The following is a 17,229-nucleotide window of genomic DNA, read 5'->3' on the forward strand; positions in this document are numbered from 1 at the left end:
CCCAGTTCCTGCAAGTGGATTTAACAAAGCTCAGATGCTAGGCGTCTGAGCCATGGGGAAAGCAGCTTTCTTAACCAGGGAGCCTTCTTAGCCTTCTTCAAGTAGTACACCACAGAATTAAGTTCTTGCTTTTATTCACAGGAATGAAGAGAGTTCAGCAGGACAAAGGCAGATTTTACTAGCCTTCAGGAAAACTGGCAAAACATCCCACAGTGATGACCAGACTGGAAAGGTAAGATATATTTGTGTCTAATAAGAGATCAGATGCAAATACTCAGTTCTCCAGATGTAGCAGGGAAATAAAGTTACTCAGAAAAATCTGGAAGTATTCAGCTTGTAGGGAAGGAAAGACTAAGAGAGATACATAGAATTTAATAAAGTCATTGTGCCAAATCTATGCATTCACCTGCTCCGGATTCCTGTTTCAGAAGTTGTTAAAAAAAAAGTAGAAGGAAAAAAAAAACAAACCCAACAATTTTTGCCTTACCGCAGTTTCAGAAATTGAAAAGAAAAAAAAGATTCTCAATACTACAGAAATGGATTCTTACAGGGCATTAGGCGTTTGAAGTACATCTGTAACCTAATCCATATATTGATGTCTCAAATACATTCCCCAGATTTTTTTGCTAGTACTCTCTGTTTCACTTGCATTTCTGGACTAATTTGCCTAGTTTGGGAATTAAGCCCCTAAGAACTCCTGGCAAGTAAGCTTTAACACCACCCTCTGACTCTTGAGATTTAATGGGAAAAAGAGTATAAACTCAGTCAATTCCAAAGTAAGTGAAACTAAGTGACTAAACGTTTTCCCTCGGTTTAATAACTGTGTTGTTAACAATGAAAAACCCTCCCTCTAGTCTTTCCTTGGGCATAGGCATCATCTCCAGCCCTATTTAAATTTTTGACAATCAGTTCCAAAATACTATAAAAAGGGAAATGGTTTGTTTTTGCAATAAACTTCTTCCTACTTACTGGACACAAATATTACATCCAAGTAGCAGTTATGGCTTAGAGTTAGATCTTTGCCACTTGTGCAAAATAGCATGTGGGCATGGAGTGAAGAAAGCATTTCACCAGAAAAGGATTTTAGCCCCTGGGCACTGCAATACATGCATCGACTATTAGGTCTAAGCTTCTGGACATTTTGAATATTTATAAAATTGGAATCTCTGACAAGTTCCAAAGATCACAGGATGAACGCCACAAAGGCAACTTCTTTTACAGAATTGCTTCACTTACAGAATACTGCAAATCCACAAAACGAGAATTGCTAATCAATCTATTAGCTGTAAGAAAATCAGTTTCTTTTACTGGCTGCACTTATTTCCCCTCCACAAGATACAACTGGTTCTGGATTCTGAAGTTGTTTTGTCAGATCCTTTGAGAAAAAGGACTGCTAACCCAAAAAGTTTAAACAGATTTAATTGACCAGAAAGCAGACCTGGACACTGTACTGTACACCTACTGCCTCCCTTCGCTCAGGTGGCAGTGGAGCTTCCCGCACCTCCACTGGGAGTTTGTAACACATCCTGACATTCATCTCGTGCTCCCTCATGCGAGAAGAGGCCAGCATGGATTAAGCAGAACCCTGGCACAACGCATGCCAAGGAGGAAAGGGCTCTCTGATCCCCAGCGTCTCTGCGGCTCTGGCATATATTGCAGTTTCTCTGGAATGAGAGGGAGCTGGCAGTTTTCTCTCCAAGTTGAGGACAGGGGGAAACCAGTGAGAATTCCTCCTTATTAAACAAAAAGGAGCTTTTCAGCAGTACAGATATAGATATTCAGATTGTAATACAGAGAAGAAAATAGGAAAGCAGTAATTCTCCGTGTTACATCAGCATCCTTAGGAGCTGGTTCTACTTGCGGTAGAGTTAACACATCTGGACTGTGGTTTCCCAGTTTACAGATTTACTGATTTATTAGAGTGAAGCCTCTGTAACTTCTAGAAATTGTAAGCATTGCCATCAATTACTATTACTATCTTTTTAGAATGATAACAGTAATAGTACCTAAGCATATCAGAATACAAAAGATTCTTTGCATTGAAAAGCAGTACCTAGATTAGCGAAAGTATTATTCCTCTGCAGACCTAGAGCAGACTTAGCCTTTCTCCATTACTTACTTCTGTCTGAGTTGAGTACCTGCCTCCTCTTCCCAAATTATTAAAAAACAAGAGGAAAAAAAATAACCAAGAGCATTCGCCAACTTATTTCTGCAAGCAGACACAAGACTATGAAACTATAACTGTCAGTGTGTCAAGACTCTTTGCATAAATTAAGTGGGAAGGAAGTTGGCTAGTAAAAGTCATTAAGTAAAATTCCAATGAAGGATTACATTATCACTACACTAAGTTACTAGAAGAGTATCCAAGCTCTCCGCAGACATCCTGATGGACTGGCTCTTCTGTATTTCCTCCAGGATCTTGAAAGAGGTGATAAAGCAACAGAAGCACCTATTTCTCATAAGAAAAATCTTTCCACCTTTTCTAAGCCGTTTCACTCAAGAGACACTAGGCTCAGATGGAAAAGCAACTTACCCCCAAGTCTGACAATCCTGATGTGCACAGGCACACACTTGCCCGCATTACAGTTCACCTGCAGCAGGCTAGCTCTTTCATGGAGAAGCAGGACAACAAACAACATTGTGCATTCCTCACTAGCCATGAGCATACACACTAACAGCTAATGCACATTAGTTGTGCTCACAGCAGCTTTTATAACAGCTACCCTGTCTAAGCCTCTGTTGATAAGAATGATTAACAACCCACATAGAGTGATTACTGTTTTTTGTTTAAGTTCACACTTCTGAAGCAAAATGTTTTTGTAATGCTGGACTTCCTGATGCAAAACTGCTGTATTACAATGAAAGTATGCTTTATAGCACTAAAATTGGAGAAGCCACTCAAAAATTGGACACACCTTTGAAAACACTTTCCCTACGGACAGGACTTGATTGTATTAGAAAGAGCTCTTGTGTTATGCCATAGATTCATCTGTTTCAGCCATGTGTTAAAGTTTAGGAAACTTGTACCGCAACTGCTTCTCTTGGACAGCTGGCAGTGGCAGATAGTACAAAGGAAACATCCATAAAAGGTTCATAGCTTGAAATTCCCATAAATGCACACCTTCCTTTTAGTAGTTAGCACTTCAGCAGTTCAGTGCTTCAGCTGTCCAGTAAGTGCTCTTTTCAAGGGACAGGGATTCGCAGGTTTAATTTGCTTGGTGCCACTCTCTCAGAAAGAGAACTGCTGTATCACAGCAGCAAGGACGGCAACACCTTCCAGGTTCAAGCTTCACCTCCAATTTCCTGTTTTACTGTTGGTGGCAGCAGTTCCCAGATTCACAGAAAGGATCAGATTCCATATTTCTGTTTTGGAAAGTAAATGGGGCAGACAAATCTTTTCAAAGAAACCTGCATCTCACTAGAGAAGCAGAAACCATAATTTGGGAAGCCTGGTAAAACGTCTTTAAAAAAAAGTTAATAATTAGCATTAGCTTTTTGGGGGTTGTTGGGGTTTTTTTTTTGAGCTAGGACTTTTCTTCACAAGTCAAGTCCTTAAATTTTAAAGAGCCTTGACAGTAAGCAGACTTGAACTTGTTCTTCTAGGACAGCAGCTTTTAGCTGGAATGAACAACAGAAGGCTTCTGGTCACCTCAAATAACTCCAGTAACATTTCTGTTATGAATAAACTTCAGAAAGGTTTGCTACAAAAACTGCATCAGTTAGTACAAATATTCTTCGGTAAGTCTAGTAAGCATAAGCCTTTGAAACCAGCTGCTTGTGAAACACTGATAAGCAATATGTTGATCACACCTGGAAGCACAGAACAGTAAAATGCATTTCTGTCTTAGAATCATTTAGTGTTCCCTGACTTTGTTTTATTCATTCTCTACCACAAGATTTTTGGATGTGGGTTTGTTTTTTCTCTGTTTGGTTGCATTTTGGGGGGGGAGTTTTTTTGGTGGTTTTTTTTTTTTCCCCAAAAAAAATTGCTTTTCCCACCAATATTGTTTTTAGAAACAAAATATTCATTCTAAAGGGCAGTTCTAAGAGAACAAAATAGAAATAGCCTTCCTGGGATACAGGTTGGGATCTCAGGATTAGAGAAATTGAGGAAGCAGAAAGAAAAGAATAAAGACAAAAACATAGTTGCAAATAGATCAGTTCAGAAATTGGCAGTATCTTTTGATTACATCCAAAAGAATTCAAAATGAAGCATTTAATCTAAAAAGTGGCAATACGCTGCAAACAAAGGCAATTAACTTGAGATTATTTTTGCATTTTCTGTTATGTACTGTTTGATCTTTCACAGCAATTTGCCCTATGATTACTGTCTAATATTGTCTTTGAGGTAGTTTACTACTTAGAACAAGGGCAGGTCATCTGACCTGTTATCAGCTGAGGAGTCAGCATTAAACGCCTAGCTGTCCTCATTGTGTCAGTGAAGCTAAGAAACCAGGTAGGGTAGGCAAGGCTCTAAATGACAGTTCAACCATCATTTCATTTTGCCATTTTTCCATTCACAGACAGACTACTGAAACATAGGCAGGAGCCCCCCACCTCTTTGCCATCTCAGAGTATGCTACCTTTCTTCTAACAGTGGCTATCATTTAGACAGATTTAACCTTTTGCCCACTCTTTATCCTGAAATCCAAGCTCACCCAAAAGCTAGTAAGTACTCCAAGACTGAAGAAATTTTTCACTGAAGCAGCTGCAACATCTGGGGCTATGATTCGACAAAAAATGCCTCTTCATTTTAGTCCCTCTATCACAACTGTATCAGACTGCTAGGCAAAGTGTACATTTGAATAGTCTATGCAGAAATATCAAGCGGTTCTTCAAGTGCCTATGCCTCTCAGCCTGGAAAGGCAGCTACCTTCTGTCTTGCCTGCAGTAAAGAAATCTCTACACATGTTCCTCTCACAGGCATTCCTAAGAGACAAGAAGCAAACAAAAACTGAAGATGGAAGCATAAGAGGACACTAGGGACACTGTCTTCTCAGACAGACTCCTACAGAAGCCTTACCTTAGGAATTCAAGAGATTATACACTATTCTAGAAACTGCCAGTTAAAGTGATGAAGATTTATTACAAAGAAGAAAAGACCCCAATGCTTATCTTTTTAACTAAGAGCAAATGGAGAAAATGTATATTGCTTGTATAGTGCTAGGCATCACTGTTCTTGAGTACGTGCTCAACAACATCTGCCTAGAAAAAAAACCCTCTAGCCTGAAGAAACTGAACCATCCCTTCAAATTGGTTTTATACTATGATTTTATTAAACAGTAAGTAAAAATTAAAATTCACTTGTTTAATAAAAAACTCCCTTTAGTATTACATTTCTTTTCTAACACAATTCTTTTTTTTTTTTGCTTTCAGCAACATCAGTATTAAAACAAACTCATCCAAAAAGTGAAACTAAGTTCAATCAAGAACTCCACTTCTGGACTAAGAGAGGTCACAATATTCAGATATCATTACTCCAGGTTCCCTCACCAGCTGTAACTGCTGGATCCTCACATTACTCTACAAATTCACATTAAAAAAGTGTCTCTTGACCTGCTGCCTCACTTTCTTATGAGCAATTTTTCAATGCTAAAATAAGTTCAATAGCCTGCAGCTACTCATTTGAGGTCAACACCACTGACTATAAGCACATCAGAAGCAAATTAAATACAGATAAAAACTAAGAAACAAGGACTTGCATCATTTCTTCCTGCTAATAAAACATGGTTGCAGACAGAGGAGACTCAGAACACGGAGATCCTCTTCAGCCTCAGAAGCTGCATGTGTCTACAATACTTCAGGCAGGTATTTAATTAAGTATTCACACTGGATTAAAAGGCCTACCTTGTATTGCAAGAAAATGGTTAACAAAGCATGAAGTTTCCAAAAAGCACAAAACACAAAGTTTGAAGCATTTATAGGGTAAGGGACAGTAATGAAATACTCAATTCCCACCAACATGCATGTGGCTTAAACCACTGGCACTTTTAGAATTAGAATGAAGGTGTAACAAGCTTATCTTGAAACCATTTCTGTACACGAAAAAAGTGACTAGGCAAGTTTAAGTGTTAAAGGGCCTTGGAAATGTTTTCTGTAGTAATAAAGACAATGACTTCCTAGCCTCTTCAGCAACTCGGCTTTCCTCAGTGAGGACAGATTAGCTCTTCAGGTCTACCATGCAGGACTTCACTGTCTTGCTGAAAATCATTTTTTGGTCAGGAAATAAGATCTGAACTCTGTTCAGGCTAGTCCATATCTTTATTACATATCTTATTATTTTTTATTACATATCTTGTTTTTGATTTACAGAACACAAGCTTCTTTATAGCTGTCTACCTGTAAGCAAATATCAGCACACCCCAAAGCCCACTGAAACGCACTCCTGGCCAGCATTACAGGCAGCACGCACACGAAGAACTTGCATTCAAGTGAATTCCTACACATTGGGAGACCCCTTGTTCAGCTCAAGCATCTAGGACTAAAAGTTATTGATGTAGTATGAGGACTAAAATGGTTATAAGACTAAGATCTCTTAAAAGTCTTAGAATGTCACAGATCTTAAAACTTTAAGGTATTAAAACAAATTATAGCTTCTTTCCATGCAGTTACAAATCAGGTGCGTAGATAACCACTGCCACAGAGCATGAAAAAAGCAAAGAGAAACTGCGATATTTTCCAGGTTTATAACAGTACTTAAGAATTTTGAAGTCTGTGGATTATCTATAAGCAGCTCTGTAGTTTTAAAAAGCAGTATTCAAATTCTGATACTTTCAAAAGAACCATCACGTACTATTAAGAGGTGCTTGGTTACCTTCTGTGGTATTCAGACACACTTATTTATGGGGCAGTGTCAAACCAAGTAACAGAATCCCCACGCACCCAAGCAATATAGAAGCAAGAGAAATTCAGTTGCAGAAATACATGCAAGACACCCATGTGATTTAGAGATGTTTCCAAACACTGACTCAGATACTCCTGTGAATCACATCTGAGCTTTCAGTTGGGTTAAGCACCTGAAATTTTTTTCTTCTTTAAAACATTACTTATAGACCAGTTACCAGTTATTAACAATGTACTGCAAAACTTTTAACCTAAGTGAAGAGCTCCAATGATATCAGAAGATCTTTTTCAGAATCAATTTACTGCACTGCTCCAAGTGCCCAGAGTTCCCTTTCCTTTCTGGATACCAACCCATTCCAGGTCCCCAAACAGACTGGGGACTAAACAATTTCAAATTTGAGAAGATTAATGCCAGTTACACCAGGACATACAATTGCAGCAAGTACAGCATGGGTTTGTATTTAGGGATGTCAGGCAGGACGCATTTCTCAAGCGTGATTAAAAACTCTGCCTAGATTAATCATTATCATGTCTCTGAAATTAAAGCGCAATACTTGCAACTGTTTGCTGAACCAATATTTAACTGTGTGTTTCAGAAGTCTGCCAGGCCAAGTCCCCTGATGTTTGCCTGAAACTTTAGGGCGATCAGTATTGTACCCTTGCGGTCCTGTCCCCAAAGAACAAAGCCAGTAAGAGGTGAAGGTTTCAGAAAAAGCCTGCAGCATTCACCAGAAAAATTGCCACATTGTGACCTACTCATTAAGACAGCTTGTCGTCACACAATAGTGCTGCCTCTATGAGAGTGGAGATTAGAAAAAACGGTAATTATCCCAATAACTAGAGAAGCACAAAGTTTCACTAAGGTTATCTAATGAACTTCAAGCCTTTTCAGACTCACCACACTATTACAGGTTGTGCATTTCAACATACCAGCTGCACAGGCCAGTCTAGAAGCAAGTGAAGAAGCAGCAAAGCAAACTACCTGCATGTTAAAATGATGCTACGTCAAATAAAACTTGACCTGTAAAATACAGAATGGAACAGTAGTACTACTTTGAAGTCCCAAACACTGGTAATATTAATAGGGAAAAAAAGTGCTCAATAGCATGCTAACTGAAGACAGCTGGGAAGGAATCTAAAATGCAGCAGAACAGATCCTCAGTGTGGAATTCTGCTAAATTCTCTGTTACTTGAGTAACCAACATTAATCAATATACTAATGTTTTGGGATCTCTTAGTCCTTTTTAGAAACACTACTTTAAAAAAGCCCAATAACTGAACCATTTCTATGTTTGCTTTTATTTTATGAAGACAAGTGAGGAAACTATTATACCCACATAAACGTATTACTATTTTATCAGATGAAGCTTCTTTACTCTAGAAATGGGCAAAGTTCAGGTTTTATGGGTTCTAATGTACCCAAGCCTACAGCTATTCTAGGCTTTTCTGTTGATAGTGTAGAAAAGTACAAGACCCTGTAAAGTTACAAATTGGGCACATTAAACAGCAGCTCAAATAAGCAAAGCTCAGTCATTAGACCTGGCCAGAGAAGACCCATCACTTGAACTGGACGTTAGTCACCTGCAGTTTAGTGCAATGTGCACATCAGCAGTACCCCACTTTAAGTTTAAAAAAAAAAAAAAAAAGCCTGAAGAGAAGCATAAAAAAAAAAAGAGAGGTAATGAATGACAGAACTGGATTAAGTCATACAATATTTAAAGTTTCTCCTTTACAAGTCTTCATCTTCCATTATCTAGGAACTGATTTAAATTGGACACCACACAAACTTTTCTTGTACCAGCAACCTTTACAGTGACAGAAAGCACCAAAGAAGTCAGAAAAAAAAGTTTGAACTGCTGCTTCCTTACAAATTACTAGAAAATTTGGCAGCTTGACAGAATGCGACAGAGCTGTTGATATAAAAATTACAATTCCACAACCATCTACAAACTTCCAAGAATATAGTCTAGTTATTTGCAGCAAGGAAGATGCTTAATTTTGTATTCCATAAGCAACCATTTTCAGAAGACAAATACAGGGCTATTAAGGGAGGAAATTACAGTACTGCTGAAAGAACTGTGCTGTAACTAGGTAAGCACTAATTACATTATATTGTCATACGTTATTGAAATATTTAATTACCGACTTAAATGTTAACCCCCCAAAAAGAATTAATGCAGTGGAGGAAATAAAACATTTAAGTTTAATTCTCAAATCTGATAAAGTTGTAGGACAAAATGAAGCGCCTCATCAGTCCTGGCCTTACTGCTGCAGAAAGATGAATTGTATAGGCTCTCCAGGGAATCCCAGTATTTAAATCAGAACTACTAGGAACAATAAATGTAATAGCCTTATATCAATTGTCTTTCTTTTGGATACCACCCATATAATCACAACAAAGAAAAAAAAAATCCTCATACAGAAGAGAGAACCAGTTTAAAGCTATCCCAAGAGAATTTTCATAGTTGTTCTTGAAAATCAGCCATTCTGTTCTATCAGCCAGGAAAACAAACACTTTGCTTGAATTCAACTAGAATTGAGAGGACAACTTACATTGAGAACTGCAGTCTCAGAAGGCTGGGAAAAGCAAAGCAAATCCAAAACCTACTGTGTATAAACAGAGATACCATATGAATACACAAAATAAAAGCACAACAGTTCCCTTGCCAAGGAGGAGCAGATGGCAACTCAGAGCAGAAGTCAGTAACACAACGGTAAGTCATAAGAAAATGCCCATCAACCAGTTGTACCCCAGTCCCACTTTTTACAAGGGGACTGAATGATTTCACCTGGGCAAGTCCCACTTGCAGAAACCCCAGGTCAGGCATGGCTGCCCATCCCCAGAAGCAGCTGTTCTGCTTGGACTCCCAAGGGACATCCCTCAAGCTGCACTGTGTACCTCCCTACTACCCCTTCATCCTTCCAGCCACCTATTTTGCACATTGGAAACCCCTCCTGTACAGTGGTTTCCTTTAAGGGGCAGGGCCTGGGGGAAGAGCTGCCCTAAAATACAGGAGGAAATCAGAGTTTTTACCAACAAAAAATACTGTTCACATGCACAGAGTCGCTCATTTGACTTTACCCAGCATGCTTACTATGAGCACACCCCTCTTATTAGCAGTGCTCAGGACGGCTCATGTGCCCTTCATACCATGCCATGTCCTGAATGTCCCCTCGCAACTAACACAACAGCTGGATCAGCCTGTGTAAAGGCAGCTCCCTACAACAAGAGTTGTCTCTCATGCCCTTCTCCTCTTACTGCGGGTCTCACAGAGGACTGTCTGTCAAAGTTAAATGATTCTGGTCTTAATCGCCCTTTTTTTTTTTTTTTTTTGACAGAGGTTTCTTACCCATATGAAGCTCAGAGACTGCTTTGGAAAAAAAACTAAGGCTCAGAGCTTAAATTACATTTTCCAGTAACACTTAAATTTTGCTTATTGGACTACTACAAGACTGCTTTGTTTTTTGAACTTTGTGTTACTTGGGAAGCTCCTTTCCAACCATAAATTGCTGAGAAAGCAGGAATACAACTAAAGAAAGAACACGCTCTGATTTTTGCCCCCTCAGAGAAGTTTAAAGTGAATTTGAATGACCTTGTAACTGTGAAACATGCTTTGAGATAGAAGAGGTTTAGCTTTAAATGCCAAACACTGCAATAGTTATTTACTTTAAATAATTCCAGATATCTAAATGTTGATCTGTCCTACCGCAGTGCTGGTTGAAACAAATCACTCCCGCTATTTTACAGTCTCTATTACCTGCTTTTGTAATGTTTTGCAAGACTGCTTCCAACGCCATCAACGTGGCAATTGCTTGTAAATGTAATACAGGAGAGAATCTGTATATTTAAAACAGCAAGGTTCTCATATACTTTTACCTTTGTAATTTCTGTAATCTCTGAAATTTGCTAGATGTCCTAATCAAATAAGGAGGTTTTTATAAACAGAAGAATGTGTGGATATTCAATATTTAAGGAGCTTTTTGAAGACCCGAAAATCAGAGGTTCTAAAAGAGGAAGATAATTCACACAGGAAAACATTGAAAAAATGGGAGTAAAATAAACTTTATTACAAAGCCAGTTAACTGTAAAGACTTCTTGCTGAAATAATACCGATGTACTCTACCAGAGTGAAAATCTGAATTGGTGAGTATAAACCAGATGAAGCTTATGACATCTGATACCAGACTTCCTTCTCTTTAGCTACTGTAATCATGTTTTCAAATGACCTCTGGTAATGAGTCTCTGATGACTCAATGCCCAGGTGCTTAAAATAACTTTGAAAAACTGAGTCAGAGGAATCATTACCCAAGCATAGCATCATATAGAATCTCACCAGCTCTCCAGCTTCCCAGCACAGAAACAGGCTGGCAAATGGGAAGCCTTGCACTAATAATTGCTGCAATGTAACATAACCCACTTATCACTGAACTTTTAAAAGATCATAAGGTCAGACAGAAAGACAAAAGAACAGAAAACCTGTATCTTAATAAAATAAGACTGTACCAGTTCTCATGCTCATCCTAACATCTCACTCCATCAGTACATCAGGAATCTGTGGTAAATTTGCATTACCAAACATTTTCACCTTCTCTAGTCATCTTGTTGCCCCTTAAAAAAAAAAACAAACCACCAAACCAAAATAATCCAAAAAGTCCCAGGAAATATTTTCACATCTACTTAATTACAGCTTAAAAAAAATAAATAACTTTTCATATGATTAAGACCATAAAATCAAAATTATTATTTCACCTAATTAGTTTTGTTCCATCACATCCTACCTATATAAATTGACCATGATCTCATTCTTTGTATTACATCTTGCTTTGCTGAATTTAAATAGTGGAACATGCTGAATGGATTATGAAGTGATCTGCATAGTAGAAGTTCATCCCAGCTCACAGATGTATTAAGATTTATCAACTGAATATTCTCTTAAGATGTGATTTCCTAGAAAAGTCTACTTTCAAAGTTATGACAATACAGAAAGCAGACTTGCAGAATGCAAAGTTTGGGTATTTTGGAGGGTTTAGCACAGAGGGATGCTTCACTTCCCAGCTGCAAATCAGAACAAAGAATTGTTTCTGCCTGATTCATAATGCAAACATACAAACAGCTTCGTGATGGTACAAAGGAAAATGTGAGACTTCTTTGGGGGAGCCTTACACTAGTAAGAGCAATAGAGAATCAAAAAGAAAGATGAAAGGAAGGATTCACACTTAAGAAAAATAATCTTTATTTGAAGTCTAATGTGTTGTTATTTTTTCCTACCTGAAATTTTCATATATAAATCATTATCTTCCCTCACCCCAACTACAAGAACCATGCTAAATTCAACTATACCTGGTTAGTGACATTCACAAGAGATAATCCAACATGATTAGATGGACAAAAAAGCCTTGAACAACATTTCCATGTCTTTGAAGTATTGCTAAGCTATACCTTCTTTCAAGAACAGAATATTCAGTCTAAGCTTTCATCTCAAGGGACTTCTTCCTACAAAAAAGGGCCCAGTCCTAGAAACAGAATCAGATAAATGAGTTCTTAAAGTAGACAAACCATTGAACAATCAAGAACATAATGGTGGGATACAGGTGCCCCTAAGGTTACAAAGAAAAATTTGTTGTTATTGACACTAAGAGGGGCCTAACCTCATGAAGCTTATCAATACCTGCCTTGTGAAATACCTAGCTTGTGAAAGTAACGTCACCAACTTCAACAGTGTTACTCCTATAAATCAGGATTTATCGGCTTCTACTTCCAGCTTCAACTTTTAAATTAAAACCCTCACCGCACATTAGCAGCACAGGTTCCAGAAGAACTGCCTTGACCATCAGCGTGCACATAACCTATCAACCTCTCTTAATATCATCACCTCCTTCTGAAATTAGGACTTCACAAATGGCAAAACATCAGCCTTTTCAAGAAGAGCACTTGCCTATATTTTAAAATAATAAATAACTCTAAAAATACTGAGGTAGGGAGCACGTTGTTTAAAAGCCAGCATATCACTTCCTGACATTTCTAGCTCTCCCTATTCAATGAAACTCAAAAACAAAAGAAAGGGCATGAGTAAAGCTGGGACTTGGCAAACTCTAATGGGGAAATAAGGGGAAAGGCCAAAGAAGTCAAGAAGGAACAAACAGAAGAATGAGAATCTCATCTGCAGCTTTTGCAAGCAACTATCACAGAAACACATTTACAATATTGCATTTTCTTTGTGACTGAGTTTTGAAAATTTTTTAAGCTTTATTCTTTTAGGCTCAAGCACTTTTTGCCTTCTTTTGTAATGCACAGTTAAAAATAATGAATTAGTAAGCTCAACTCTGTTTCTGAAGGAAGCATCCAAAATAAAGTACCTAGCTTAATGCATCAGTTCTTAAACGTGGATATGAAATTGCCTACCTCTGAAGTCAGGTTCAGTTAACTTCAGTTGGAAGTTAGCATCTCCTAAACAATCCTTTGTTTTGTTTTGTTTTTTCACGTGCTTCAGTTTTTAGAGCATATGACCTTGAGCAAGCCTTTAGGGAATCACAAAATCCACTGCCAAGTTACAGTAAGGATCCAGCCAACCAAAGAACTGCCACCAGAAGTCTCAGATCCTCCATTTCCCATTTACATTTCCACGCTTCACCATGAAAGTCTTCCCCTCCCCACTCTGCCACCCCCCCCAACCTTTTGCATCAGCTCTGAGCAAACTTTCACCTACTGTACCTCCCTAGAACCAGAGAAAATGGCCCCACTGTTTCCATTCAGTTAATCTTTTGATACTTCAGCAACTTACAGTAGCTCAAAGACAGGCCTGACAAGTGTTGGAGTCAATTCCTGGGACATACAGACAGCACAGGATGAGAAGCAAGGAAGGAGAAGGAGCAATGGTGACTGCTAGCTCAGCTCACAGCATCAGACACAGCCTCCACAGCCTTCAGAGCACTTAGGGCCTGCAGCCACCCGACTCATTTCACAAAAGACTCCCTACCAAGTTGCCCGTTAACAAATATGCTAGCAAACCATTGCTAAAGGCCTTTTTGCATGAAAATAGTAGTCCTTTCCCCTAAAAGCTTTTATTATTTCAGTAAGAAATCCAGTGAGTTTGAATGGTACAGGGAAAAGCCAGCAGATCACACGACTGTAGACCACGTCTTCATACTGGAAAACTCTAGGAACTTAATTGCTGTGGTTTATCAAAGTGGGAGGCAAGAAAACTGGCCAGGGTTTACAAGCTAGCTGTGGAAGAAATCCCTATTTCCCCCCACCCCCTCAAGAAACCTAACACTTTGATACAAGCATTTGTAAATCTTGTAGACAAAAGGATAAAACCGGCAACAGAAGCCAGGCAAACTTAGATTCAAAATAAAGGAGGATCAATAGCAAGAGAGTTGATGGTTTAAAAAAAAAAAAAAAAACCCCAAACCAAACAAACGACAGACTGGATTTTCCATCACTGAAAGCGTTCAAATCAAGACCAAGTTTTTCCCCAGCCCTCCTCAGAAAGTATATTCTAGTTTAAACAGGAATTAATTCAGGAAGCGCTAATATCCTGCACAGCGCAGGCCAGGCCTGAGTGTCAGTTGCCCCTATCAGCTATATAGGATTGGACACCATTAAAGTTTGAGAAATTCACACTCCATATAACTAATTATAGTTTAGTTAACATTTTCACATACAATACAAATACATTTTGCATATTTCTTTTAAAAATAGGCTATTTTGGAAGGAGCACAAGCAGAAGGTGAGAAGTTTGTTTACAATTTAAAAAACAAAATTTACTTCCCAAGTGAAATAGTGACTGGTTAGTTGGCCAAGCTCCTAAAAGCTGTTTGTTGAGCCAGTTACTCCCTTATACTGTTAATAAAATGTATCCTTTACTATATAGCTGACATTTGCACAAGTTTAATGAATTAAAACCCAAAACAGGGCAATTCGCTGAGAGGAACCTATCTCCTGGGTGAAGCTCACAGAAAATAAAGTAAGCTTCTCTTCAGTACAGTGCTCAGTTACCAGCATATCAAAATAATAACAACAAAGTATCACGTCCTTCCGACTATCACTTCCCAATTTTAACCTTCAAGTTAAAGTAAATTATCATAACTTGCAATGTGTAGAATGAAAAAACTTGCATCACCCGATTTCAAGCCAGTCCTGGTTAGGAAGTTGGAAATTATACACCCTTCAGTCTGAGGCCATAACGACTCAAAAAAATTATTTCAAGAAAAGCAAAGTGAAAGTTTCCAAATGTATGAATAAAATGGCTTCACGTGTTTGGCACAGAACACAGGATCCCAAGAGGATACTGCACCTCAAAGTGAGGAGGGAAACAGTAAACTGTTTTAGTACAGTGTCTGCTTAGCATACTGTGTATTATGTAGTATATGCATACACAGAAGTAATTTTCTTTTTCTTCCTACCTACAATAGTTGGGTTGATTACATATTATTCATACACACATCCCACAAATTAGTGGAAACCACCAATATTAAAACTGAGTCCATCAACAATATTCTAAAACAGAACATAAATTTCACTATGTTAATACTTACTAAACTGCCTAAGTGATTTTGAAGCCTAAAACCAACTTCTCTGTGCTTCTGAAAAAGTTTTCTAAAACATGAGTAACCATCAACTTACATGGTTACAGAGACAGCTACTTATATATTGTCTGACACATTCAAGATGCAGAATTTCTCCAGTACTGAGAAGCGCGACACAAACAGTGCACTGTATGAGAACTGCCTCAGTAAAAGGAAGTTTTCAAACTGCTTGCCAAGTTTATGGAATCAGGTGACTCAAAGTACTACTTCAAATACCAAAAAAGCCTTCTGCGGTATTTGGACAGTTTACAGATGACATTTACTGGTGGATGTTAACTTACACCTACACAAGCAAAGATGCGTTCATCAACCAATATAGTAAATAAATATTGTTAATTTAGAAAGAGACCAGTTTCAGATAGGATGGACTAATTTTGACTGTTGCATTAATAGCAGATACTGTTGAAGAACTGAACAAAATAATTTCACTTCCTGCATTTTTTTTTTTTTTTTTTTCATAAAATCAGACCCTACAGTTAACAGGTCGCACACCACGGACTCTGGGCTCCCACAAGAGACGCAGCACACCTATCCCCTGGATGCCTCTCAAGGGGGTCTGCATCAGCTGCCCTGACGCGACTGGGCGGCCGGGGGGGAATGGGAGGGGGTGGCAGCCGGGACGCCCCGTCCCCAGCCCCGTCCCGGGGCGGGGCGGCAGGGACCGCCGGCGGCCGAGGCCTTTCCCCACCACCGCCGCGGTCTGCCGGCCAGCGCCGATTCGCAGGGCGCGGTGGAAGCGGGTCAGGAGCGCCCGGGCTGCAGGAGCAGCAGCCCTCGGCCTCCAGCGGCTTTTCGGCCCTACAAGTCGCTCCGGGCGAGCCGGGGGGCGGCTGGGCGATGAGGGGAGGCGGCGGGGTGGAAATAAAGCAGAAAACAACTTTCCCCTGCCCCAGAGTTGGCGCTGCCCCGCCGAGCCCTCCGCGCCGCTCGAAGGGGCCGGGCAGCGGCGGCGAGGCCTCAGCGCGGCGGGAGCGGGCGGCCCCCTCCTCCCCTCCCTCCCGCGGCCAGCGACGAGGGGCAGGCCCCGGGGAGGGGACTCGCTCCCCCGACCCCCGAAACGCAGCCCGTCCCCCGCGGGGCCTCCCCCCCGCCCGACGCCGAGAGGGGCTGCTGCCCGCCGAGCCCCTCCGCGGGGCCTGCTCGGCGGCTAGGGGCTCGGTGCAGGGGGCGCCCCGGAGCCGCCTCACGACCCCGCGGGCCGCGCCGGGGGCTGCTCACCTTGGTGGCCATGGCGCTGCCAGTGCGGGTTGGGCTGCCGGTCTCGTTTCCCCTCCCCGCCGCGGGCCGCGGCTGCTCGGTCGGTGCGTCCGGCCCGCCCGCCGCCACTGGGCCGCGCAGGCGGCTCCTCCTTAGCGTCCCCCAGTCGCCGCCGCCGCCGCCGCCGCCTGGGGGCCGTTGGGCGGCTCAGCAGCAAGCCCCGGCGCTGGGCAGGCGAGGGCTGATGTAGCCGCACGGCGGTGCCCCCTCCTCACACCCCCTGCACGCCCCCGCCCCGGCCGCCCCTTCCCAAGGCACGGCACGGCACGGCACGGCACCCGGGGGCGGTGGCGGGGCTGTTTGTCCCCAGCCTCTCCGTCAGGGCCGGAGGGAGGGACCCGCGGCGCGGCTCGGAGCCCCGGGGGAGCCGCCCCGGTCGGTCCCCAGGGTGCGGGCGGGGGCGTACGTGCCCCCGTGGCCGCTGGGTTGGGACCGGCCCCCCCCCCCCCCGGGTGTCTTCAGCGCCTTCGCTTTGTAGTCAGCGTTTGCCCTCAAATTCCTACGTCCGGAGCGGGGCCGCCCCGGCACGGCGGGGAGCCA

General features: G+C 41.2%; 1 protein-coding gene across 2 annotated transcripts in view; it reads right to left on the reverse strand.

The window, feature by feature from the left end:
• The window catches only part of SNX9 (sorting nexin 9), a 63,982-nt gene extending 47,179 nt beyond the window's left edge, over positions 1-16,803 (reverse strand). For both annotated transcript variants that reach the window (XM_076333789.1, XM_076333788.1), the window contains exon 1: positions 16,651-16,803. In XM_076333789.1, the coding sequence (XP_076189904.1) occupies positions 16,651-16,662 (12 nt within the window). In that variant the 5' untranslated portion in view covers positions 16,663-16,803. The remainder of the gene's footprint in view (positions 1-16,650) is intronic.
• Positions 16,804-17,229: the final 426 nt, after the last annotated feature.

Source organism: Aptenodytes patagonicus, chromosome 3 (genome assembly GCF_965638725.1).
Source record: "Aptenodytes patagonicus chromosome 3, bAptPat1.pri.cur, whole genome shotgun sequence".
NCBI classification, from domain to species: Eukaryota; Metazoa; Chordata; class Aves; order Sphenisciformes; family Spheniscidae; genus Aptenodytes; species Aptenodytes patagonicus.